The sequence below is a fragment of the Zeus faber genome, assembly GCF_960531495.2.
Source record: "Zeus faber genome assembly, chromosome: 20".
In the NCBI taxonomy this organism is placed as follows: domain Eukaryota; kingdom Metazoa; phylum Chordata; class Actinopteri; order Zeiformes; family Zeidae; genus Zeus; species Zeus faber.
Genome location: NC_137207.1, coordinates 3,770,067 through 3,797,826, shown reverse-complemented (window position 1 = coordinate 3,797,826; position 27,760 = coordinate 3,770,067). Strand labels below are relative to the sequence as shown.

The window sequence follows — 27,760 nt, the reverse complement described above, 5'->3', positions numbered from 1 at the left end:
CCACACTGGCACACCGGACGCACGGATTTTTTGTTTAATGTAAAAGTCAGAAAATAAAATAAATATATCTAAAATAAAAACACAATTATTGGTTTTGTTTGAAGAAATGCACAGTGGATTGCACGCCACAGCCTTCTCCCGCATACAGATACTCCTCACTTAACAACCTACCTGTTTAACGACCGTTCGGAGCTCTCTGATTAGTCGGTATTGTACGCTGTGTATAATACCACGGAGTGCGCGGGGTCCAGGTTTTGTGCTCCTCGAATGAGGTTATAGGTCTTTATTTGTTGTCCTTAGGCACAAGATGTTTCTGAAATGGCAGTGTTAGAGTCTCTGCCCACAGGTAGGGGTTTAAGGAGGGCGATGGAGTCTTTCTTGCCGTGGTCTGCCAACATGGTGAGAGTTTTAATTATACAGAGGAACAAAAAGGCTTGCTGGCCAGAAGTATAAATAATAAGGATGATTTTTGGCACAGGAGGAATGGCGTTCCGTTCTCTGTCCTGGTCGGTTGATGAGCCCGTGCGCCGATCCCCTCTGTAAGACGGACAGACATTAATAAAGCTCCCTGCCCTGAGTCAGAACAATGAGAGTCGCGCGGCCACTGTTTCAGCCGATTCGAGGCAGCTTAGCGGCCGTGGGAAAGGAATCCGTGCTGTCATCTGCAGCTGGTGCTTGAACACTCCCCTTGGTCTGCCACAGGCAGCTTTGCAACAGATTCCATCTTTATGAAGCAAATAACATGTCGCTGTGGGGATGGGGTGGTTTGAGCAGCCACACCTGACCTGGATTTATGTAATTGGGTCAGAGTGGCTGTATACCTGTTACATTGCTTGTTGGTTGGTCTTACAAGCAGCAGTTAAAACCCCCATCCCCACACACACCCAGAATAGGAGTCTGTGTCATCTGCTCCTGGCTAATTCCAACTGGCCCACGCACTACAATGAACTGGTGTCTGCAACTCCGTCTTCTGTGCCTCTGTGCCGGAGGTCCCGGAACACACCACTCTGGTGGAACGCGGTTGGTGAAACTGCCACAGTCGCTTTCGTAATACCTGGTCCGTCTGTCCATTTTGGTGCGCTTTAACTTGTGAAAGTCCATGTATGGCACATGCTTATTCCAGATATTATTCCCCTTGACACACTAAATAATTCTGCATTTTTTGTGAATGATGCACCTGTTATTCAAGCACTTTGACAATAATGTTGAGACTGGAAAACCTATTAGGTTGATTGACAATCAACAGATCCACTGGTCCAGCTGCATTATTAATTGTGGTGAGTAAAATCACAATTTACTGCTCTTTTTAATGTGTTATTTTGTACATCCCCTGTAATTCTCCAATTAAGTTGGGCAAGGTGTATCATAATGTGTAGTACGTTTTTAACGTGATGGAGGAAAGGGAAGGACAGTCTGTACTAAAATGAAACCAATGCTTAAATGTTGCTTGCTTTCCAAAACTATAGTCACAGTAAAAAAGTATTGTTTCTACTAAGAAGAGTACATTTTCCTCACAGGATTACATATACTGTATGTACTTACATACATAAAGTACATGAAAACAAGTATGTGGGAGACTCTACTTACAAGTTCAGGGAGGTAGACTTAGAGACTTTCGGGCAGTGAAGTGCCGGCAGGGTTTTATTAAAGGAGTAAACTAAAAGGCTTGCTGGCCAAAATAAGAACATAAAACAGAATGACATTAATCGGCGTCAGGGTCCATCTTGTGATCTGGTCAGCAGGGACATGTCGACTGTACAACGCACTCATTGCAAGAAAAAACAACACATACAAAAGCTCTTCCACCCAGGTCCGACCAATCAGCGCTAATGAGGCTGATTAGGCAGACCTGATACAGCTGCGCCACGACGGGAAGAGGCCAGCGGCGTCACCCAGACCGTGGCTTAACCATGCCCCCTGGCCAAACAGTTCAAAGTATGATTATCCGAGCTGCCACTCCAACTCACATTAAAATAAAACTATTCTATCACGCTCATTCTTGCTGGTCTTGCGTCCTGGTCTTTGACAAGTTATTCATTTGAGTGGTCTTTTCGCTCCATCATTATCGTTAGCTAGTTGCCTAAGGTTGATGAGAATCACTTTATTTATCGCTGGTTGCCATGGTGTTTGTAATGGGTGCTAGCTTCCATTTATTTCCATTTGATGAGGAATAGAGGCGAAGGCAGGAAGTTGAACTTTGCTGGAGGTGGCCTTTAAGTGTCGGTCAATATGAAGGTAAATGCAGCAACTCAAGCGCCCAATTGAAATGCTGCACTGGGTCCTGAACAAAAATAACATGACGTTCCTCTTTTTTTACATAACAGTGTTATATCTTTGTCTTGTGAAAATTAGAGCAGGGTGCTTTATTTTTGTTACATGAGCCTTTTGTGAAATTCTTTTGGTATCTGCTCAACATGGTATGACTGTACTACATTAATGGTCTCAAAGGAAATCATTTGAACCCTGAATTTGTGTAATTTGGTTGTTGTGTAAGTTTTTCAATTAAACCGCACTTTATTCACTACAATAGTTTGGGTAGTGAAGTGTTTTTGTCCATTGTCGTCATCGGTCCTGGTCTATTGAACATTACATCGTTCCCAGTGCACGACAGTCCATTGAGGAAAAAGCCAGTTGCTGCACCCTCTCTCTCTCCCCTCTCCATGTTCTCTCTCAGTCCTTCACACCTATCCTCTGTATTAAGTGATTTGGCTGAAGGGAAATTTGGATAATTGAGCCGAACATAAATATTTGTACTGTGTGAGCAGATTGTGTACACACACACATCTTAAATATTTTTGAAATTTCAACCCTTGAACGGCTACCTACCTGTTGTTCATCTCAGTCTCTCCATCTCTACAGTTACAGTCGTCTCATCCAGACCTTTCTCAGTTGTTTCTCTCTCTCTCTCTCTGTCTTTGTCACACCCTGCCTCTCTCTCTATTTTTCTCTCCACCAACCCTACCGCCCCTCTGCTGTTCACCTGTTGGCGCTCAATGGAAACCATGGAAACTGAACAGGCCAGCGGCGGTGTTCAGCCAATGAGCAATCAGCGTTGTCTATGGCAGAGCCCGCGAGACGCTGGCAGATGAATCGTTTAAGCAGTTGTTTGCGCTGTCTAAACAATATTGTTTGTTGTCTTGTATCCCAGCTGTGTGGGGCTAGAAAGAGGAAGAAATAAAAGCATGCTAAATAGCTTGATATGATCCAGAAATACACAGCCCTAACCCTCCCCAGTTCGAACTTTTACCCGTACAACTACTCCCTGCTGCTGGTGTGAACACAACCCCGAATACGATGTATTTAGTTGATGTGATTATTATGATGGTAAGATTATGATAGGATGAGGTCCAATAGAATATGGCCACGACCTTCCGTTTTTATTGAAGTAGCATTGTACTACTTCGAAAAAAAACACAATCCGTATGGAAGATATATATGGATATAGTTATTACGCCAGCCTAAGCCTGATTGGCTGACTACAGAAAGCGGCTTTGACGTTAAATGACACAGAAATTGATATTGGCTAAGAATCCTGCAACATCTGATGGCAGCTGAATGCCCGCCAATGCCTAAATCGTGGCAGCAGACGGCATTTAAAAACCGAATGGATTTAAGTGGCGCTAATACATTTTCTATGGAGCGACTGCGTGTATTATATTGCCTGCGTTACACCCGTGCCCTATCTGCAATGAGCTGTCTACCTCACTCTACCCTTGAAAGTAATTCAGAGTCCGCGCCATTTGCGAAGCCTTGGACGACAGCAATTATCCCAAGGCTAATATCAGAGGCAAACAATTACTGTTTCTTATCGAGGGCTTTGCAAATAATTAATTATGATGTACAGTGATTTCACCCCCACTGATGACAAATTGTCAAATGCATTGCACAAAAGCGACCGCGGATTGACGTACAGTAAGGTGACAGTAAGGGAAATTATCCCGATTGTCTTTTGTATTTGTCTGGTTTTCCCTCTAATCCTGCCTTTCCCTCTTCCAGTGTTAGTGTAATCTCACTCCTAATTAGCGGCCTGCTCATTACCCCCAAGTTGATGTGCTTCTCCTGGTGCCCACATGCACACCTCTCTATATATGCGTTGCATAGTCGCTACCTTTTCGATGGGGATGTTATGTGGGTGTCTCAGAAGCAGCGCAGCGCGGTCATGTGCGCGCATGCCTTCAAGCAGATATGTGCAGAGTGGCTTGGCGGGTGGTAATTTTCCACGGTAGTTTTCCATAAAAAGTGTGCGTGGAGTGTCTTTCTCCTAGAGATCTGCCCAGCTGGCCAGATACCAAGGAATGTGCCATCTATACTGGCACAAAAGCCAATGTGACCCCCACCTGCGACAAGAGCGTCAGGGCAATTAAGCTTAAACTTGATCGGGGATGACAACGTACCGCGCCTTCGCCTGATGTGGTACATTTCAATGCTTTTGTGCATTTTGGCTAATTCAGTTCTTTTTTTGGGGGGGGGCTTTGCTCAAAATAAACAAAATAAATGAAGTTTCAGAAACGCTTAAATGGTCCCTCTCGCACCCTTTGCCAAATCTGCTGCCAGTTAATGCTGACACAGGCTGTTGTTGGTTTTTTTTCCTGGAAACCTTTTTCATTTCATTTCATAAAGGTAATTCATCTGTGATTTAGTTTCATTAAATTTTTTCTTTTTAATTTTGTGACTCGCGCCAGTGCAGTCCTTTTAGGCTGACAAGATGATGCGACACAAGTGCCTGTATTTTCTGTTTTTTGAAGTGGACTTCCAGATGTTCTTGAGGAAGCCACATTAATGTTCTGTATATAGTATATACTGTACATTACGCTATATTACTATATTATCTCCTGTAAATCGTCTCCTCTTGCGCAATTGTGCACATTTGCAGGGGGGTGTGTGTGTGTGTGTGTGTGTGTGTGTGTGTGTGTGTGTGTGTGTGTGTGTGTGTGTGTGTGTGTGTGTGTGTGAGAAATCACTGGCTCAGCGGGACATATATTATCCACTGCTATTTACACAGTCATTACAATACTGATACCAAGAGCAGAGCTGGCAGTTGTACAAGGGCTGTACACACACACACACACACACATACACACACACGCGCCCGACTGCAAGCATGCCTGAGATGAAGCAGCTGTTCTGTCAGATAAGGCAGACAAAAGGGGATTCGAGGGGGAGGACAACAGGTTGCTCTCCTCTCTTCACCTCCCTCCTTCCTCTCGCTCTTTTCTCATTTTTTCCCTCCCCCTTCCCTCCTTCATTGCAGATTGTCCCCTTTTCTCCATTGTCTCTCTCTCTCTCTCTCTCTCTCTCTCTCTCTCTCTCTCTCTCTCTCTCTCTCTCTCTCTCTCTCTCTCTCTCTCTCTCTCTCTCACATATTTAATGTGTTCAAATGTGCTTCATTTGTGATTTTCTCTTTCTATCTGATTTCTCCATCTCGTGTTCTCCTCTGTGTCTCATCTGTCTCTTTGTCCTCTTTATAACTCTCCCTCGCTCCCTCTCTTTCTATCACTCTCAATTTCTGGCTCCTTATCTCTCTTTCTCTCTCTCTGTACCACTCCCCCTATTTCTTGATATATCTCTCTGTCTTCCCTCTCTCTCCCTCTCTGTATATATCTTTCTCTCTCTCACCCCCCCTTACTCTCGGTCTTCATCGCTCCACCGCTCTCAATAAACACACGCCGTGTTCATTTATTCTCCCGCGCAATCCGCTCTCTCGCCGCTCTGTCGAAACAGGTGTCCTCTGGAGTGCATGCGCCAGCAGAGGCACAGACAAGCTACTCTAGCTTGACACTTATACACACACACACACACGCACGCGTGCACACACACAGACACGTCTACAGTAGCCTTCTGTACTCCGGATTTGATACCCTAGAGATAAAGGAGCTCTGCACAGGCGGCAGGCGGTCAGAGAGATTGACCCAGGAGCGAAGCCTGCCAGCTTGGGTGATCTACTGAGAAGCAGCCAGGGGGCTTTTTGTTGTTGTGAGTATCTGTGGTGTTGTTGGATGACACCGGATTTACAATTAACATCTCTTTTTTTATTTTTTGAGTATGTCACGGAAAGGAGAACTCTGCATTCTTAAATCTTTTGACTTTTTTATTTTTTTTATTTTTTTATTTTTTTATTTTTTACTTGCTTGAGAGTCTAACAGTTGGAGAACCTGGAGATTTACCTACGGAAGAAAGTCCGCTGCTTTCCCCTGCCAGCGATCTCTCCTCCTCCACTTTCTCTACATCAGCATCAACTCACTGACAAACATTTCCTATATATATATATATATATATATATATATATATATATATTTTTTTTTTTTTTTTTTTTTTTTTTTTATATATATATATGTATATATTATTTTTACCCGCCGCTGTTTTCTGGTGTCAGGTCAGAGAGCAAGCTCCTGCGTCTTGCCCAGAAGTGGAACCAGAGGGCAGAAGGCGATGCACTGATCCAAGACCTCAGACCCCTGTTTTACACAGGAGCACTGCCATCCTCACTCAGTCTGGACAGGTAGGAACAACGTGCATGCACACACACACTTTAAAATTATCAATAACATCACACAAATTATATAGCTACTCACAGTGTATGTTACGTTTGTGTGTGTATGTGTCCCCTTTGCTTTGTGAGCCAGTATCATTCAGAGATAGTTTGAGATCTACCTGATATTGGTATTGGATAACTGGCTACTATCGGACACATATGAAACATGTCAGATATTAAGAAAAATACTTTCCCAAAAAAAAATACTGTTGTTTTTTTGAAACGTAGAAGATAGATGACATGTATCTAAATGAACAAACCAACTTAATTTGATACTGTTCAGTCAAGGCAGCAGATCTGTACCTATACTCGGACTGTGTGTGTGTGTGTGTGTGTGTGTGTGTGTGTGTGTGTGTGTGTGTGTGTGTGTGTGTGTGTGTGTGTGTGTGTGTCCTGCTTTGTGAGCCAGTATCATTCAGAGCCATGGGCACTTGTCTTCTGCGCAGTCTGCTAATTGCCCTGTGGAGCTAGGTGGGAGTATGTAGATCAACGGTTCCAAACCTGGGGGTCGCACACCCCTTGGGGAACACATTTTTATAAATATTTTTTGTGAATGTTTTTTCCATTCTATCATGCCAATGATATAATGTGGTCATAATAAAACTGATTTGAGAGACTGAGTGAAATTAGCGTGTGAGTGCGTGTATGTGCGCACACTGAGGAGGGCGCCAAAAAGGTCTCCTCTGGCTTGGGTGGCACAGTGACAGATGCTTGGCCAAGCTAGCCAACTTCTGCAATAAAGTGGCTGAATATGGCGCAGTGGCTTCTCACAAAAGGTCTGCCAGCTCAAGATGTGGACCAAGAAGAGATGTGTGAAGGTGGGCCACTCGAAAGTACACCAGCAACTGAAAAACGTAAGGTGCCGACAGTTCTGACAGATTCCCTGGCCTCCAACAAGCCTCGTAGATATCAGTTTGAGTTTCTGTTGTACGGATTAACGTGCTTTGCCAAAAACTGGAAGTGGAATATCCACAATGTGTTCTGTCTTCTGAAGGGATTCCAGTCAAATGCTATCTGTGTTTATTGAGCTTAAAAACCAATTTATAAGCAGTCTATCTAGAGAATGACATCATCAAAGCATGTAGATGTACAATATATTTTTTTGAATATTAAAAATAAAATAAGTCCCGTCAGTAAATGGCAGTTTAAAAATAATAAATAGAGTATTACTACTTGAAATCTAATAATTTCCATTCATTTCGTGAACAATAAGTTACAAGTGCAGCCGCTTAAATGAACATTTCACTAAAATAAAATTTTGATCAATTCAAAAACAAAATAAATATGGCAAGTAAGTCTAAATAAATAATAAAGTTTGGTGTCCTGACGGCATATTTTACACAATGAATATTTACCGTCTGCTTTTGGTCGGAAGCTAAATATCCCAAAAAACTGCAAACTATGGATGTATATGTCCCAACGACAGGTCATCTTTTTGTTTCTACTCAGAGTTCTAGATGCTGTGGCTCTGTTTCCGCTCCGTGTGTGTCTACTGTGTTTACAAGTGCAACCTGTCCACGGGCCAGGGGGCGGGGCTTAGTTCTATATCGATAAACGTGATTGGTCAGAGGTGAAGCTTTCAGATCAGCTTTAAATCGTCCAAACTGATTGGCTTCCCGTTGCAACTTGCCGAGCACGGAAATGAACAGATCTGCTGACTTTTTTGTCGAAATGATCCACCCAGCACTAATTCAAATTAGAGGGAATTATTTTCACCAGACATTATGACTGGAGGGATTTAAATATGTCTTCAACTTCAACAGATTTTACCGGTTAAAAACCGGCAATTACCAGAAAACGGAAACGCTGGAAGTGGCGTACCCAGTTGCTCAATCAGCAAAAAAGCCCCATACCATTGCTGAGAGCCTGATCCCAGTAGCGATTGCAATGGCCTGCATCATGCATGGTGACAAAACAGCTAGTACGCCTGATACTATTCCAGTGTCTAATGACATAATGGCGAAGCGCATTGGTGACATAGCAAACTACAGTAAAGTCCAGCTCATTGACAGAGTGAAGAAAAGTAGAGGATTTTCCCTGCAAATTGACAAATCAACTGATGTATCCAGTGATGCGCAGTTACTTGTTTTTGCAAGATACTTGTACTGTACTGGTTGTGACATTTTTAACAAACTGGACACTGAAAAGCGTGAGGAGGGTCCAAGCTGGGAAAATTGTATCTCTGTGTGTACAGATGGAGCTGGCACCATGCAGGGGACATGAAAGTGAATAAAAGTTAAACGTTTTAGAAGTGGCACCGCATGAGTAATTCTCGCATTGCATTATCCACAGTGAAGCCTTCGCTAGCAAGGACCTCGGGCCACAACTCCGCGACGTTCTGCAAACAGCAATTAAAGTGGTTAACTTCATGAAATCTTACCAGATGAATACTAGACTGTCCGCCGCACTCTGCCATGAATTTGGATCGGAACACGATTCTTTACAATTTCAAACAGAGGTGAGAGAGCTCTCACAGGGGATAGTTTTAATCCGACTATTTGAACTGTGTTAAGAGGTCCATATCTTCCTATCAGAATGCGGTTCCCCTCTGCTGACCACCTGACTGACCCCAAGTGGGTTACCAGCCTAGCATATCTGGCAGGCATATTTGATAAACTGAACTGTCTAAACATGTCCCTCCAAGGGCCAAACACCAATGTCCTCACACTTTCAGCCAAGATTTCACCATTTACTAGGAAGCAAGAGCCGTGGGCTGCGCGAGTCAAGCAGAGCTATGTTGAAATGTTACCTGAGCTCGAGGACTTCGTGGACAATGAAAGGAGTTAAGAAGCCTGCTTGACCGTTTCAATATGTACTTCCATAAAGACGACACCCCTAAAGAGAAATTATTGGATATGCCAGCCTTTCACCACCTCAACTGTCACAGCACCTGTCCTGGGAACTTGAGGATACGCTCTTGGACCTCTCCTCTGACCACACATTACAGGCCACTTTTGTATCTTGCACACTGGAGGAATTCTGTCAGTGGCTGCGGAATACCCAAGACTATCAAAGACTGTGATGGATATACTTATTCCTTTTGGATCGACATATCTATGTGAGAAGACTTTTTCCTCGCTGATATTTATCAAGAACAAGTATAGATCACGGCTCATCAGAGTTGAAGATGATCTTCGTGTCGCAGTCTCCAGCCTAAAACCAAGAATACAGCTGCTTTGTTCAAAGAAACAGGCCCAGCCATCCCACTAAAACGGGTATGTGAATGTTATCCCTGTTACAAAGGGGAGAAAAATAATAATTCAAGCCTATATGCCTTGACAGGTCTAACTGTTCAAATCAAACGGAATCAACAGACCGAGAATTGCTGTCACAAAAGGGGACAAAAGGACTGATAATAGGTTACAAGCCTCCAACAGGCCTAACTGTTATAAGAACTGTGAATGAACCGAGAATAGAAGCCTGCATGGACTAAAAGGTATTTGGACTGTGCTTAAAGCTGTTTTGCAAGTGCAGCTATCTTAAGAATATGATTTTTACTGATATGACTACTGCCATTATTCAGCTTGTAAATCTGTCGTGTCGCCTCCTTCAGAATTAGTTGTGCCGTCGGACCTTGAATAAAATTGCAATTAAAGCCAATTTGATCTCATGTTTTGTATATTTTTGGTCAATAATGCAAGGTTTGTATATGTTTGGTAGCTGTCATGTGTGTGTTTATTAGCTGTCATGTGTGATAGTAACCCCTGGGACAAACAGGGAGTAGAGAAGCGTGTATTTGCAGCAGAGGGTCTCTCACTCTTCAAGATTTAAGAGGTTTATTCGTCAAATACATAGACATACTTTCGTACATATATTCAGTGAAATGTAATGCAACGCACCCGGTGATTACACACAATATGTCCTAGGAAAATTTCTTTCTACAAGACCAACGAACTGATTCCTAAAACGTAATTCAGTAAGTCGAATACTTTATAGAATAAAATAAAAATATATAAAATAAAATGGAATAGATAAAGGGAATAGGCTTACATATATGGGATCGACTTATGTATATGAGATAGGCAATTATGTGTATATACAGATATGTGCATTAAAGTGGCGTGTGAATAAAGTGAGGTAGTGTTTGTGGGATAATACAGCACAGTATACAACAGTACGGCGCAGCAATACGGTATCACTGAACAACCCAGAACAGTGACACAGTATGCGGTACAGTATGCTACATACAGTACAGTAAGGTAGTGGAGCCTATGTGTGTGGCTTAGTGAGGACCCCTGGTGAGGTTAGCATTGACAGTTCTTATGGCTTGCGGGAAAAAACTCTGTCTAAGTCTCTGTTCTCGCTGTGTGACTGCGGAGGCGCTTGCCTCACCACAGCAGCTGGAACAGTCCGTTGTTGGGGTGATGAGGATCCTTCATGATCCTGCAGGCTCTGCTACTACACCTCCTGGTGCATAAGTCCTGCAGGGAGGGGAGGGTGGTTCCAGTGGTACGTTCAGCTGAACGCACCACCCTCTGCAGGGCCCGCCTATCCTGAGCAGTACAGTTCCCAAACCAGGCAGTGATGTTGGCTGTCAGGATGCTCTCCACTGCTCCACAGTAGCAGGACTTGAGGATCCTCACCGAGACCCGGAATTTCCTCAGCTGCCTGAGGTGGTAAAGACGCTGCCTCGCCTTTCTCACCAGAGTGTCTGTTTGTATAGTCCATGTTAAGTCCTCTGTGATGTGGACTCCCAGGTACTTGAAGCTGCTCACCCTGTCAACAGAAGTCCCATTAATCACCAAGGGCGTGTGCGTCCTCGATTGTAATCCTCGCCTTAAGTCCACAAACAGTTCTTAGTTCTGCTGACATTCAGGTGTAGGCTGTTATCCTGGCACCAGAGTGACAGGTCAGCCACCTCCTCGCGGTAGGTCTTCTCATCGCAGTCAGTGATCAGGCCTACCACAACGGTGTCGTCAGCAAACTTGATGAGTCATGTGTGTACAGGGAGTACAGTAGGGGGCTGAGGACGCAGCCCTGGGGGGATCCTGTATTCAGGATGAGGGGGCTGGACATGTGCTTCCCCACCCTAACCACCTGGGGCGGGGCTGTGAGGAAGTCCAGGATCCAGGCACACAGCGGCGTATTCAGTCCGAGCTCCTTCAGCTTGACAGCCAGTCTGGTGGGGACTATGGTGTTGAAAGCTGAACTGTAATCAATGAACAGCATTCTCACATAGGCCCCCTTCTGGCCATCCAGGTGCGTGAGCGTGGTGTGCAGTACCTGGGAGACCGCGTCATCCGTGGATCTGTTCTGCCTGTACGCAAATTGCAACGGGGCCAAGGTGCGGGGGAGGGAGGCGCAGATATAATCCTTAATCAGCCTCTCGAAACACTTTATGACCACCGAGGTGAGGGCCGCCGGGCGGTAGTCATTCAGGCAGGCAGGAGAGGAGATCTTCGGGACAGGAACGACGGTGGACCTCTTGAAGCAGGACGGGACCACTGATTCAGCCAGGGAGATGTTGAATATTGTAGTGAACACCAGAGCTAGCTGGTTAGCACAGGTTTTCAGTACTCGCCCAGATATGCCGTCTGGGCCCGCAACTTTCCTGGTGTTTACCCGCATCAGAGCGTTCCTGACCTTGTGCACGACACCGAGAGTGCGCGCTCATCCCCAGCGGTGTAACTCCAATTAGCCAGCGAGCTAAGTTGCCAGAATTGCCAGACTCATTACATTACATTACATTTAGTCATTTAGCAGACGCTTTTATCCAAAGCGACTTACAAGGGAGAATAACATTCAGCTACATTGCGACAGAGATTAGTGTAATAACAACATTGGTATAACAATAAATACTGCAAGGTGGTGCTAAGTAATTGTAGATTAGGACAGGAGGTACTCACTGAAGAGCTGGGTCTTCAGGTGCTTCTTAAAGACAGAGAGGGAGGTCCCCGCTCTCGTCATTTTTGGCAGCTCGTTCCACCAACGTGGAACTACAAATGAGAATAGCCTGGATTGCCGTGGCTGTATGGCCGGCAGAGCCAGGCGACACTCATTTGACGAGCGCAGCATCCGGGGGGCAACATGTGCTCTTACAAGAGCACTTAAGTAGGTGGGAGCATTCCCAGCAATCACTCTGTAGGCCAGCATAAGAGACTTGAACTTGATGCGGGCGGCTACAGGTAACCAGTGGAGCTCGATGAGCAGCGGAGTGACATGTGCCCTCTTTGGCTGGTTGAACACCAGTCGCGCCGCCGCATTCTGTATCAGACTCAAACCACGCATAAAAGGAGTTCAGTTCGTTGTCTAGGGAGGCGTCCACACTGGCTGGGGAGGAGCTGCTCTTGTAGTTTGTTATCATCCGCAGCCCCTCCCACAAACGTCTTGTGTCTCCCTGCTCCATCTGTAGCTCCACAGTCTCCCTGTACGTCCATTTAGCATCCTTCACCGCCCTCCGCAGATTGTACGACGCCGCTTTGTAATTGTCCATATTTCTGGATACAAGACCGTTGTTGTAAGCGGCCGTGCGAGCATTCAGAGCGCAGCGGATGAATTTATCAACCCACGGTTTCTGGTTTGGAAATATCCAAACTTACACCGTGGGAACGATGCTATTGGCTAACGTAGCCATATAACTCAGCGCTACATCCGTAAACTCGCTGACGTCATTTGAACTTGATTGGAACATGTTCCACTCTACATCAGTAAGTGCATCCTGAAGCGCAGCCTCCGATTGGTCCGTCACCGCTTCACTTCACTCGTCACCACCAGTTCTTGCACGATCAGAGGCCTGTAAACGGGAAGCAGCAAGATCGTAGCGTGGTCACATTTCCCGAAAGCAGGGAGCGAGACGGTCTTGTATCCGTTCTTGTAAGGTGTGTAGCAATGGTCCAAAGTTCTATCCTCCCTGGTGGCACACGTGATGTGTTGGTGGAAATTAGGCAGAACTTCTTTAAGGTTCGCCCTGTTAAAGTCCCCAGTCACCACCACAGCCGCGTTGGGATGTTTGTTTTGAAATCTGCACAACACATCATACAGGTCCGACAGTGCTGTGTCAGTATCCGCTTGCGGTGGGATATAAACGGCTGTAATGATGACCGTGCTGAATTCCCGGGGGAGATAAAATGGGCGGCATAAGATGGTCAGCTGTTCCAGGTTGGGCGAGCAGGAGCGTGAGAGAAACTCGGTGTTGTTGGGGTTACACCAGCAGTTGGTTACCATTAGGCAGACGCCTCCACCTTTGGATTTCCCCGACTCCCCCGATCTGTCACCTCAGAACACCAGGAAGTCTCGGCTGGACGGATGGCTTCATCCGGCATCAGTGGGTTCAACCATGTTTCCGTCAGACAGAGGACGCAACAGTTCCTCGTGTCACGTTGGAATTTAATCCTCGCTCGAAGTTCATCCATTTTGCTCTCCAGGGACTGAAGGTTGGCAAGAAGGATGCTTGGCAGAGGTGAACGGTAAGGTTGCGTCCTCATTCTGACCCAAATGCCGCCTCGTTTACCACGGTGCTTCCTCCATGGGCCCACTCGTGGAACAGCGGCTCCATTTTTGTTGTTGTTGTTGAGCATCTTCCCGCGTAGAATTTCAGCCGGCCACTCTGCTTCTACCAATAAAAAGTCCCAAAGTTGTTAGTTTAGGGAAGTTTTTATGTCCATGAGGGCATCGCGGCCGTAAGAGGTAACTGCTGATGCTTTTTTGGCGGACATTATGATAAAAACGGGAAAAAAATGCTAAAATGTGCAAAAGTCGACTGGAGCGCCAGCACAGGCAACCGCAAGGGGCGACGCTACTATCGCCACCATATGACCACCGCTATTAAGTCTGCATCCCATGCGCAAAGAAAATAGGCCAAATTCATGCCGAGCTCCATGCCATACAGGCCTGTGTAAACAGCTGTGCCAACAGGGCGGGATGTCGAAGTGAAGCGGGTCACTGCAGCGACGTTCAAGGATAAGTTGAGAGGGAGGGGGTCCCAAACCCAACCTACCTTTTTTGGGGGGTCACGGTTCAAATAGGTTGAGAACCACTGATGTAGATAAACAGCTTGTGTTATCTTGCGTAATAACAGTTTACGCTGTTGCTCCTGTTAGTCCTCCCTTTACCTTTCACTGATCTTGTCGCCACTTAAAAAGGATAGGTTCACTGATTTTCAATCCCAACTTATTAAAATGCTGGTTCCCGTCATATGGTTTTCCTTCGCTTAATTTATTGTTGAAAAACTTACCACTCTGTTTCCTCTCGAGAATGATAATCTCACATTATATAGTCAAGGGTGTTTGAGTGTATTTAAAAAATGTTTGAATAACAGTAATATTACATTTGACTCAAAATAGCTTTTTGCAAATTCCCACAGTACACCCAAAGAGTAACACTGGCTACATTAGGTTGCCAATGGGAAGCGGCGTAACTTCCTGTTTCTAGTCTCATTAGTGTAGATATAGCTAAAACAGCTGATTTACGGAGGTGGAAAAGAAAAAGAAGATCCTGATAAAATGCATTGTGTATGGCCTGAGTGTATGCAAGTATGCGCATTTGCGTGCACACGTGTCTCCCTCAGCCACACACCCAACTTAAGTGGTGTTTGATTGAGAATGTTTCCAGCCTTGATGCATCGTTGCAGTGTTTTGGCTCTCTCGCGTTCCCTCACTCTCTTGTTCCCTCTCTGTCTCCATCCCCTAGTTGTACTCATACAGCAGTTTGGGTCTTGGTTGATGATGTGAACTTAACATTTGCAGGGCACACATGAACACTCTTTGAAACGCTCTGATGTGCATATTATTACACATGATTACACATTCTAGATATTTTAGGCATAACTAATTTGTCTGGTGTGGAAACAAAAGATACAAACTGTTTTACAATTGTTACAATTCAGTTGTTTTCCATTACTCAGGAAGGACAAATTTCTCCACGCTTAAGTTTGCATAGCATTGTGGGAAAATAACTGTCTCCCGACATAGTGTTCACAACGGAACATTTTGACTTAACATTCTTTTCTCATCTTGGGTCTTTTCACCATAGGGGCATACTTTTTTTTGTGTTTTTTAGTGACTCCGACATACACAAATCAACAGGCCTGTCGAGTTTACGAACATTCATCCTCTGGTTCAACTCAATTAACACAAGGCTCATTTATGAAGTACAAATGTAAGAAGAATTTAAGATACATTTTGTGAATGAGACCCAATGCTTTGCTATTTTTCAACCCAGCCCATATTTAAATGTGGCTCCCATTAATAGCTCTCATTTGTAACTGTACATAGCACAACTTCACACTTAAAAATGACTAACTGCCTGCCAACTATCTACTGTACTACCTACTGTAGACAATGTTACGCTTTGAATGTACTGTCTACAATTGAGAAAATTAGATTGAGATAAAAAGTGATAGTGTTATTACTGTAGAAACATGCTCAAATGATACACTAAGACATGTAAGCCTATAATGTGAGATTCCTATTTTAAAAAAAGGAGAGCTAAGACCTTTTCCTCATTGAATTGCATTAAACTATTTCTCAATAGTGAAGCATTCAACAAGGATGTGCTATGAACATGCTATCATACGTTAACATGTTTTTATAAATAATGGGAACCAATTCTTCACTCAGAACTGGGTTAAAAATTAGCTGACCTACCCTTTTACTGATTGAAAAGAGAATTTGATTGGCAGATGTGTTTAGAGGCTAATTGATTTCACTAGTCATCCCATGGTGCGAGAGCCAATTACAGTTCAAAAAGAACAGCCTCGTGGCCCAAGGCCAATGTGGTGAGAATAAATGTGATCAATTAGTCATCAGCTTGTATGTTGACTTCTTGTACACATGAAAATAGATCTCTGCTAATTGCGGGGGAGATAAATACCCATGTGCTTGCTACTACATCCACATGTGCCAAACACGTGTTGTCTTAGGATGGTTGTTTCAAGGTTGATGGCCTTTCCGCTGAAACCATGCGCAGTCTCTGAAGAGATGTGAGGTGTTTTGTTTTTTTTGCCGTCAGTGTGGGGTTAATGTGTATATGCTGAAAACAAATGAAAAAAACATGCCGCTCCCGAGACAATATAAGTGGGGTGTTTTGCAGAAAGTAAAAGTGAACGATTCTTTACATTGCACTGTGGATACACTGCCGCAATTACAAAGCAGTTCTAAATAAAATGTGATATTATTGTTTTTCACATTTCAACATGTTCAAAAAATTACGAAGACACATGGGACCATAATGTGTTTCCCACATTCGAAAAGGAGATTTAATAGTTTTTGAAGGCTTAAAGAGGACCTATTATGCTCCTTTTCCACAAGTTAATAAAGGTATCTGAGGCCCCCAACAATATGTCTTTAATATTTAAAATGCCACTCAGATTATGCATCCTAGCTATTCTATAACTCTATAACCCTCCCATTCCTGACACTGTTTCAGCATGTGTATCGCTTTAAATGAAAATGCTACTGCTCCCCGCGCCCACTCCGGAACCCAGTTCTGTGAGCCTGAAGTGTGAAGTACGTAAACCTTCATTGATTTCACCTTAGCAGTCCACCAAAATGTGTTTCTGAACAAATTTGAGGTGAGAAATAAGCAATCCAGTTGCTGAATCTTCACTCATATTAGATCCACAAGGCCTAATATTAAAGTTAGTTCCGACTTTTATTGCCATGCTTCAAGCTTGTGGGAGATACGGACACCGCACCACGACACACTGGGACTCTCGGATACAGGGATTTTTTGTTTCATGTAAACTTCGGAAAATTAAATTAAATAAATGAATACATCGACAATAAGAACACACAATTTTTAATTGGTTTTGTTTGGAGAAACGCAGAGCGGATCGCGCGCCGCAGCCTACAGTCTATCTAGCGCATACTCTTTTTTTTTATTTAATACTTAATACTAATACTAATACTTAATACTTACATTTCCATCGTCTGCAGTTTTTTCACAGACGGTCTTTTAAAAGTTGTTTGTGCTGGTTTTCCCAGCTGCGCATATTATTCTCTGTGTTATTTCTCCAGCCGTGGGGGGAGTTACCCAGATGGGGGGTGGTTCTAATTCTAATGTGTCCCAATGTGATGTAGGAACGAGGCAAAAACCTGAATGGAGTCTTTCACCGCATGTTTTATGAAATGCACAGCTCACAAATAACGGACTGGGTTGTCTTACTGTATTTCATAGTTTGTGTGTTAGTAGGCCTATCAGAGATTCAAATGTATGTGTACAAGCACTGAAAAAGTGAGTTTTTCATAATAGTGGTTAAACATTTGCCCCATTTGCCTGCATTTAAGCCCAGTGAGAAGCTGCAGCAGAGCGGTGAGTTTCTCAATAGTATTGTTTTTTTAGTGCGGTTGTGCTATGAACAGTTTTAAATGATGGGAACTGACGTTAAAAAATGAAAAGAAAACGTGTCCATTTTCAATTTACTACATACAGTTATAAGTTGTGATTAACAAGTTGCACATTATGGAAAATGTGTGACATTTCGTATTGTACTAGTTGCTTAATTGTATAACTGCATAGACATTGCAAAACTGGAGATTTTTAGACATTTTACCACTTTTTTAATAACGTGCTAATCTTTATAATGTAGTCAGGATTGCTTTACAACTACGCAATCAAAAGATAACGATTTGAATATACTGCACCCTTTTTCACAGTATCTCACTTACCAGCCACATATGTCACACAGAAAAACAATCAGCAATACATATAATGGCCCTTCTTTTGCAAATGCCCTCCAAAGGGTTGCTTGAGTGCTGTATTTATTCCTTTCATCAGAAGGGAATCTACTTATGATGAAATTTGCATCATGCATATTGTTATATTTACATCTTCTGCAAATCTATGTGTTACTCCTCGAGGCATTTTTATCTAAACTCCCCCTGAACCTGAAGTGGAGGTCGACCGATAGAGGGTTTTTAAAGGCCGATATAATAACGATAATTTGGGTCGGTTCAACGCGATACCCGATAAATCAGCCGATATCTTTCCTTGTCATATTTACACTTGTTTCACTGATGTTGGTTCTAGTGCTTCCAAATAAATTAATCAACTAATGGCATTTATTCAAATCTGCCTTTCTAAACATCCATTTATCGTGTAGATGCACTGATGCTACTTTTGAAAAAAATCTGTTGTACCTTGAAAAAAAGTGGTTGCAAAATGGTCACAGTCTGGAGTCCTGCTGAAGTGTCATTTGGTGGATTATATTGCTGGAATATGTTCCATTTACAATGGCCAATTCTGTGGCGTATGACGAGCCAGGAAGGATTACTTGTGTTGTGCGCCACATTACATTGTTAAATGCCACTCTTACAAACCATTAATCTTGGTGCATAATTCCGGGGTAATGAGGATCCAAATGTGTGCGATTTCATTTCTTGAATGGATAGTTATGTGGCTACATTAGTTGGGTGAGAGAACACCAAATTGGTAAGTAAAATAAAATCAGTCGACCTCTAACCTGAAGTGTAGTCTCATTAAAAAACCTGCCAAGTTTAGGTGTGGCATAACAATCTCTGTGTTTTGTGAAAACCATTTAGCAACGAGAGACCCTTTCCAGGGGGGGTTTACATCGTAAACCCTAAGTATACAAGCATCATCTGTTTGACGACATACTTTGTACTGTTGCGATAATGTCAATAAAAATTGACAGAAAAGGAAAGCCTATTGATCAGTTTACATTTTTTTTTTTACATTACATTTTTCTGAAACTGTCCATCCTTGATCAGGTAGTCCACGTAATCTCTTTCTCTTGCAGACGGCATTCGAAAAATGTCAGCAATCGCTTATACAATCCCTATACGGCTCTGTGACAAATTGTTGCACATTATTTTTTACACGGCTTTGTTTAGAGAGTTACTTATTTTTCCTAGCTACTTTTTTGGTGGAAATTTCATTCTTAAATAAAATAGACATGAAAGTCTATGAAAGTCTGTGGCATTGCAGAGCCACTCTGCTTTGCTTGTTGGACCTTGCTCATTTCCTCCAGCCATTGGACATCAGCGGGGTCGGGCGTTCTTGTTTGTGGTGTGTGCTTTGGTCTGTGACCTGTCTTGCACTCGAGGGTGCGTTTTGCACTTGCACAAATTGGTTGGTAGATGTGGTTGTTAAAATAATGAATCCCTTGCCCACGTAGCCATATTTGTCTACAAGGGCCCCCTGGAAGGGATCTGCGGTGAAGAGACAAAATTCATCTAAAGGACAGGATTCAGGGTTTCCCCGTGGAAATTAGTTTGTGTGGATCACAGTCTTGGCCATGTTAATGCTGAAAGTGGATGGTATTTCCTTTTACCTACCTGTTTGTTTCTGTATGCAAATGACCAAAGCCTAGGTCGTCACAGAAGCAAATGAGCTTTGTGCGGATTGGTGGATTTAATCCTATATACACTCTTCAACTTCTCATTTATAATTACAAAAGAAGGCCGGGTGTATTTACTGTAATTAAATATGGCTGAAGAGCACCCTCAAGCAAATGGACATTTTATTTAAGCCTAAAAGAACCCCCTTTAATGGCCATTCCACTTCAGTGGCACGTCAAAGTGTGTCCAGCGGACGAAGCCTTGACAGCATTGTAGAAAACACTGTAACCAACACGAAGCAATCATTCCTGGCAGAATTGGGAAAATGTTATGTCATTCATAATTTCTTGATTTTTATTGATGTACGCACACAAACACCGTAAACAAAATATAAAAACAATTGCTTTGGAACCAATACCACCCACCAGGGAACAAATTGTGCTGTATAATAATGTTTGCCTTGTTTGACGCAGGCATATTTCGTTCCAAAAACAAACCGGTATTGGATTCAAACCGATTTATTTTCTGTCCCTTGTAACAATGATTATCTTGACCTCTAGGTTAATCATGGTGCAGGGTAAATCTTCCATCTTACCAAATATTTGTAACATTGAGGATGCTGACAGATAGGATATGAGCCGAAAAGGCTGCTCCGGCCACATTTTTGAGGATACTGCTCTTTTTGCATGGTTCTCAACATAAGTTGCTGTTCATAGAACAATCTTTTGAGGAAGGGGAAACATACACTCTGCTGCAGCCTCTCACTGCTTGTATGCAGCTCAATGAGGCAAATATTTAAGCCTTAAAAAAAAAAAAGATTAAATAAAGTATTTGTAAATATATACTTAAAAGCAGGAAGCTTGCAATTTTTTAGGACAATCTATATTTGTGAAACTGAGAAAAATCTCTCAAACTCTGCATTTTGTGAAGTTTTATTGACTCTTGCATTTCTGCAAATCAGCTCTTTTGGCTTCATCCATGCTGATGTAAGAGTCAACAAACATCAAGCAAAACTTAGTTTTAAACAAAATGTGATATTCAAAGCTGGTGAGGTGCTATGAACATTTATGAATGATGGAAACCAACATTTGAATCAGTCCTGGGTTGAAAAATAGCGAACCTACAGTATACATTCAACACATTTAATCTTTTCTCAAGCAAATCACAATAAATATTGACATGGGAGATTTCCCTTTGTAAATATTATTAGTATATAGAACAACTAAATATGAATAGTTTTAAAGGAAATAAATAAATGCAGAGGTTGTGCTGAGGGGAATAGCTCCCAATACCGGACTAACACCACACCTTCATTCCTGGAGGTCTGGCCAGGAATTCCCATGGTCTTATGTATAATGATTGGACAAGGATTTTCTAGATGCAGGGAAAAAAGCTGTTAGGTCTATGGGTTGTTTTCCACAAAAGATCTTACCTTTGCTAGGGCAAAATTATGAATTGCCCCTGGCGTTTATTTCTTTGCTCAAGATTTCTACTTTTTCACACAAGTTCAGTGCGTGTGAGGAACCGCTGCTGTAGGGAAAGCGATCGGTGCATGACGTGTGCTGCCACCAAACAAAGGTGGAAAAGGTGGTATTGATCCTCAGCCAACTCCGCCTCTCAGGTGTGTTAAAAATTGAGGAGCAAAGTTGAAATGTTTTTGTTGAGAAAGAAAAGTCATACAAACTCGATGACAAAGTTGTTGCAAAATTCAGCAACTCTCTCACCAGTACATGGGGTAACAGGTCGCTTCAAGTTGTTCAAAAGTGACATATTTACCCTTTATAAAGCACTTATTACTAATGTCACACGACTTTATAATATATGATTGGGAACCGAGTCGGGGGTGTTTTACACCATTTTAAGTGCTGTGTGATTCACCATAATGGCCGCCAGACCCTGTGAAACTTCAATGGTCAATAATCCTGTATTTTGCGAGCTGTACTATTACCTTTCTTCCCTCCGTTCATCCCTTGTTGACTCTTCTCAATGCCTGTTTTTTGTAGTTCCCACTTCCAGCACTGGAATTTCACATCAAGCTTTTCTTTGCTTGATCTCTCTCTCTCTCTCTCTCTCGCAGTAGACGCTTTCCAGTCAGCATGACCCAGCAGATGCAGAACCTGCAGCTATCCCAGACCAGGAAGTGCCCCGGCGGGCCAGCCTCCCCCAACGCGGCCAAGCGCCTTTACAGGAACCTGTCGGAAAAGTTGAGAGGAAGCACCTCCTCCTTCGAGGACACCTACTTCTTTGGCAAGTCAGACCGCCTGCGCAAAGCCTCGGTGAGTCTGGCCAAAGGAAACTTAAATCTCATGTCATTCATATCTATTTTCAATGCTTGGATGATTGGCCCATGCACATATGTGACCCACCGCAGCAAAACCCACTGTCTCGCGCATTTCTTAAATCACCAGGAGCAGCCAAATAAGTTGAAAAACCTTTCTTGAAGGAAAATTACATTTTTCCAGATTCGTGTTCCTTTGTGGGGTTTTTTATCTCTCAACGTATTTTCAAAACCAAGTTTGATTTATAAATAGTAGATAAATGTTAAACCGTGGAGTTGAATATTCCCGTTAGATGACATGGGGAAACACAGTTCACTTACAAAGACACTAAATAGCACTGAACAACGACGATCGATCGTTTCCTTTAAAGCAATAGTCCAGGTGAAGATCATTCCTCCATATTCCATGTGATGTGAAGTCACAATGTGAAATCGTTTTGATAGAGTTCAACCTTTAAATCGTACCACTTTTACACACAAACAGAGACATCATTGTGGGGGCATGTAGCAATGTGTACCAGAGAAGAAGAAATGCTGACGTCACTTCAGTAAACAATACGAGGATCCTTCGGTTTCACTCGTCTGTGAAAACTGTGTTTTTATGGATTACGAGAAGCGGGTGGAGGAAGATCTATATCATATCACGAACCTTAATTCTGACCAGTGCGATAGATCCAAGTCAGTGTAAGCAGCGCATACTGGACTTCATTTTCTGCGATGATAGTCAGTTCTCTGACAGCCACGCTGAGAACAACAGCGCTGCTGAATCTGATATTATCCTGGACTTGGAGAACATTTCAAACAGCGGATTTCAACCTGAATGTGAAGATGAAACAAAATATTTTCAAGAACCACTGGAGGAGACCGACAATACTCCCGTTGTTGTTACAAGGGAAGACGTTTATGACGTGATGAAGTCCCTTGAGGTTGGTGATTGGCAGATTTTCCGTTTTTCAGAGACTCATGTGTTGTCCGTACTTTTAAACTCCTAAATAATTCCACTTTTATAAAACATGTATATTCTTACTGTTAATTAAAAGCTTTTTTAAAAACAAAAGAGTTCAACATTCCCTCAAAACACCAGAAGAGATTCCCCCATTCAGCACGGTGTCAATTCCCCATTCAGCAGGGTGTTAAGTAGCCATGTGACAACTAGCGAGGCTCTGTGGGTCGTCCAACCATTTGCATTCTGGGAGCTGGCTGAATGAACCAAGTGTGGGGGAAAACTTTGAAGGTGATTATCTCAGAAACACGGTTTGCCACACCCTTGTCATTAACAAGTCATAGCTTTAAAAATATTTGCTTGATTTGCACAAGTGACACCTTGTTTGGAAGCTCTGATTATCCACTCTCAAATGAAAAAAAAAAAGAGATGAAAGCCGCCAAACGACCCTAAAGTAGGTGGGTCACATATGATATGCAATACGCATAAGAGCATCATTTTATATTTTGGACTGAAAACTAGTGAAAACAAAAACCTATAAAGACAAAATACAACCTACAGCTACGCTTTGCACAAGAGGATGAAATAGGCTACAAAGCCTCAACGAGTGCTCATTTGGGCTGTGCGGGTAACCTTTTGCTCGCTCAGAGGTGAATCGCCTTGGATCAATCCGGGTTTTGTTTCCCAATAACGATCGATCTTGAAGTTAAGTGAGTTTTCTATATATGCGATCCTACGAGTGCTCTTGAATTTGTGGATATTTCCCGAAACAACTCTTAATGCACTTGCCGGCACTATGTTCGTGAGTGCAACTGCTGTCCTGTTCATCGCTCCTTTAGTGAATCCATTTTTTCTTCCTGATTTCGCACAGAATTGATAGAACACATCATTTGAACCCATTTGTGGGTCTCCACCTGAACTCATATTTCTCTCTTCTCTCAAATAAACAAGCCTGAATTTCATCATTTCAATTAGAGTTTGAAAAGAAATATTTACTTCCTGAGTTTTGGACCCTACTGGCCAGGCTCTTTCTTACACTATCCGTAAATAAAGTAAATAGTTAATTAGCGGTTCCCTGTGGCCACATACAAAACCCAGAGGATAAGAAATACAGTATAGTCAGTGACAGTGAGGGAATTTAACCGTTCGTACATGATGGTCACTTTTCTTTATTTGATTTATCTTTCAGTGGCTTAATTTCTGAAGGACCACAATTATTTTGGTGGGCTACTTCCTTAAAAGAGTTTGAAATCAATCAAGATATAAGTCAACATTCTCCTGTGTTGCTCATGTTCTGTTGTTTGAAATATAAAGTTGATGAATCGCATCGCATCAGTTTTTAAATCCAGAATTTCATCAAATCAATAAGTCAAGCAATGACTCAGCAAAATTATCTGACAACGGGGTGAGAAAATTTGACTTAAGATTTATTATTTATTGCCTTTATTGGGTGCTTTGCAAACCAATAGCTGTTTGCAGAGACTGTTTGTGTCTGTGGCAGAAGGATCGATAGAGATTTGGTTTGGTAGTTCACTAATCCTGTTACTGGTGATGTCTTTTGAGAGCTGTGATTTTCTCTTTCCTCGTCTACCAGGGTTTTATTAAAGGAGCCATATTATACTCCTTTTCAACAGGTAAATTCAAGTCTCTGAGGTCCCCAAAACCTGTCTTTGAAGTTGCTGATAATACCACTCAGATTATGCATTATAGACATTCTAACATGCCTCAAAACCCCTCCTGTTCCTGACGATCTGTTTCAATGTGTGTTGCTATAAATGAAAATGAGCTGCTGCTCCTCACACCCACTCCGAAACTGTTTGTCCCAGTTCTGTGAGCCAATGGGGTTTGAGCATGGGTAGTAGGGTTCTGTTGTATAAAGTATGTAAACTTTCGCATATTTCGCCTTAGCAGTTTCTGAACAAATTTGAGGCGAGTAATAATAAATCCAGTTGCTGAATCTTCACTCATATTAGATCTACAAGGCCTAATTTAAAAGTTTGTTCCGACTTTTGTTGCCACTGCTTTCTTGGCCGTGCTTCAGGCTTTTTTTTTTTTGTTTAATGAAATTCGGGAAATAAAATAAATACATCTACAATAAAAACACACGATTTATATTGCTTTTATGTGGAGAAACTCGCAGCCAGATCGTGCGGTGCAGCCTACTGTTCACCTACTGCATACCCTTTTTTTTATTTTATTTTTTTTATTATTATTTTTTTTTAGAAAGAAACACAAAGCAGAATTATTTTAAAAATAATTCCATTTTCCTTGTCTGCAGTTTTGTCAGGGACAGGTATTCATTCCTCTTTCTTTTGAAAGACTGTGCAGAACAGAGCAGTTCCCATGCTTACCTCCCATCCGGCAGCACATGGTAGTTCTCCAGCCGTGGGTAGAGTTACTCTTATGGGGGGCGGCTCTAATTCTAATGAGGCCCCATGTGACGTAGTTAGGGGTTGCAAATTTGAAAGGCTTGCTGAAGACCATGTTTTCTGAAATAGGCAGTTCACAAAAAAAACGACTGAGTTGTCTTATTTCACAGTTTTTCTGTTAGTAGGCCCATCAGACCCAAATGTATGTGCACAAGCACTGGAAAAGTGTGTTTTTCATAATAGGTCCCCTTTAAAAACTCTCTTGCGTCCTCAGATTTGCACAGATTTGTTAGATTACCAAAGGAAGATGCTGTTGTTTTGCGCTCTGAACAACAAACGACAAAATTAAATGAAAATTGAGAAATCAAATTGCTTATAATGTTGAGGAGGATTTGACGCACCCAATATATTCACACCAACTGTGATTCGATTTTGCAAAAATAGGTACTCCTCACTTAAGGACCTACCTGTTTATTGACTGTTGGACTTATGACCAGTCTGTGTTGTACGCTGCGTACAATACCGCGGCAAGGGCAGCGTCAAGCATCTCAGCATCAAGCATCTCATCACATCACCCTTTATACACTATATACATTATATACACTATATTTACACTGTATACATCTCATCTCATCATGGTTCTCAGTCTCATTCCCGCAGTCGGTCAGTATTCACTACACTATTGTTCGCAATCACCACGCGCGCTTACCGTGAAAAACCACGGGTCCTCGCTTATCAAACAAGAAGTTAATGTAAGTTCATCAGTATCAAGAGAGTTACACTTACCCCAACAAGGAGAAGGATACAAAAACTCTTTCAACGTTTGAATGTACCTATTTGCACTGTCAGAAACATCATGAGAAAATTGAAGATAAATGGAACAGCCAAGGTCTGGAAGACCAAGAAAGATTCCAGATAAAATGGTCCCAACCTGGTGAGAAATGCTAACAAGAACCGGCACAAAAAGAGCTGCAGAAAACCGTGGTGGACACAGCTCTAGTTGTTCACTGGGAAACAAAACACTGGCTGAGTTGCCAGAAGGAAGCCTTTTCTATAACCTTCATACAAAATGAAGGGTCTGGAGTATGCAAACCTTGAGATGCCTGAAGCCTTTTGGAGCAATGTTCTTTGGACTGATAAAACCAAATATGAATGTATGTTTGGAGGAAATGGCGGGATGGGGAGGGCACAGGAAAGTACAGGTCGAAGGAAGAATGCATTCCGTTGAATATCAAGAGATTTTGAAGGGCAATATTCAAGAGTCAGTTAACTCATTGACGTTGACAAGAGGTTATGAATGTATACATGTACATGTATATGAATGTATATTTGGAGGAAATGGCGGGATGGGGGGGGCACAGGAAAGTACAGGTTTTTTTCATAAATGGTTCCCCCATGTCGGAAAAGGCAATAACTCCAGATTTTCATTATGGATTTTAAATCGCATATGAAATGATAGAATGATACATGGATATTCCTGTCTATTAAGACGCCAATGTGCGTCGCATCACGTCAGCAATTAGCGTGTGTACCCGCTATTACAGCCAATCAGAGCCGGAGCCGATAAGTACCTAAATGACTATTGCAGAGTTATTTGCCCCAGGAATGAAACCAGTGTGTAGCCTTTCCCACGAAAAATGACAAATGCCAGATGTTAGCAGGTGTTACCTGGTTTTTGATGCAGTGGATAAAGGGTATAACAATGAACAGGTTCTGCTTTTGTTGAATAAAAATATATATTTATTTGGGTACATCCAATTCTGAGAAGGAGATAACAGTGCCACTGTTTGATAGAAGACATACCACTGCTGTACCATCTACTATCTTTCTGCATAAAATTTGTTCTTAAATTCATTATTTTTGTTTTTATCATTTTGTGGACAGCGTTCGTGAGACGCGAAAACTAAAAGCTAAAAATTTGTTCAGCATTTATGATGCCACACTGGTGTGACCAGGCAGTTTTAGGCAGTTTTACCCTGTCAAGGTATTTTATCAGAAAATATGCCCAATACAACAAATCTGACAGATCGACAGCTGATTTCCCTCATAGTGAATAATGTCCTGTGCCAATCTTTAGCTTGTAAATATTTCAAATCTGTTGTCTGTGTTGTAAAGTAATGGATTGGATTGGTACTTCATATTGGCTGATATTTAAAGTTTAGGACTTCTGTATCATCAAGCTGTATTGGTGCTTCCCAACTGGCAACCCTGAAGTCACCAGATCCCCTTCTAACCAAGGGTGCCATCCACCACCCTACATTCCATCCACCACCCCACATACCATCTGCATGTCCTTGCCATCGTGAAACAGTCACTCGACAAATCGCTCGGTTGCAATGAGCCATCAAGCTGACACTTCTAACAGTCACTGTGGTGTGTGTGTGTGTGTGTGTGTGTGTG

At 42.5% G+C, this 27,760-nt stretch overlaps 1 protein-coding gene across 1 annotated transcript in view; it reads left to right on the top strand.

Moving 5' to 3' along the window:
- The window catches only part of ankfn1a (ankyrin repeat and fibronectin type III domain containing 1a), a gene marked incomplete at its 3' end in the record, with an annotated part of 183,083 nt that overhangs the window by 72,968 nt on the left and 82,355 nt on the right, over positions 1 to 27,760 (top strand). The window contains exons 7-8 of the mRNA XM_080021908.1: positions 6,374 to 6,499; positions 21,851 to 22,046. Coding sequence (XP_079878034.1) covers positions 6,374 to 6,499; positions 21,851 to 22,046 — 322 coding nt within the window. The remainder of the gene's footprint in view (positions 1 to 6,373; positions 6,500 to 21,850; positions 22,047 to 27,760) is intronic.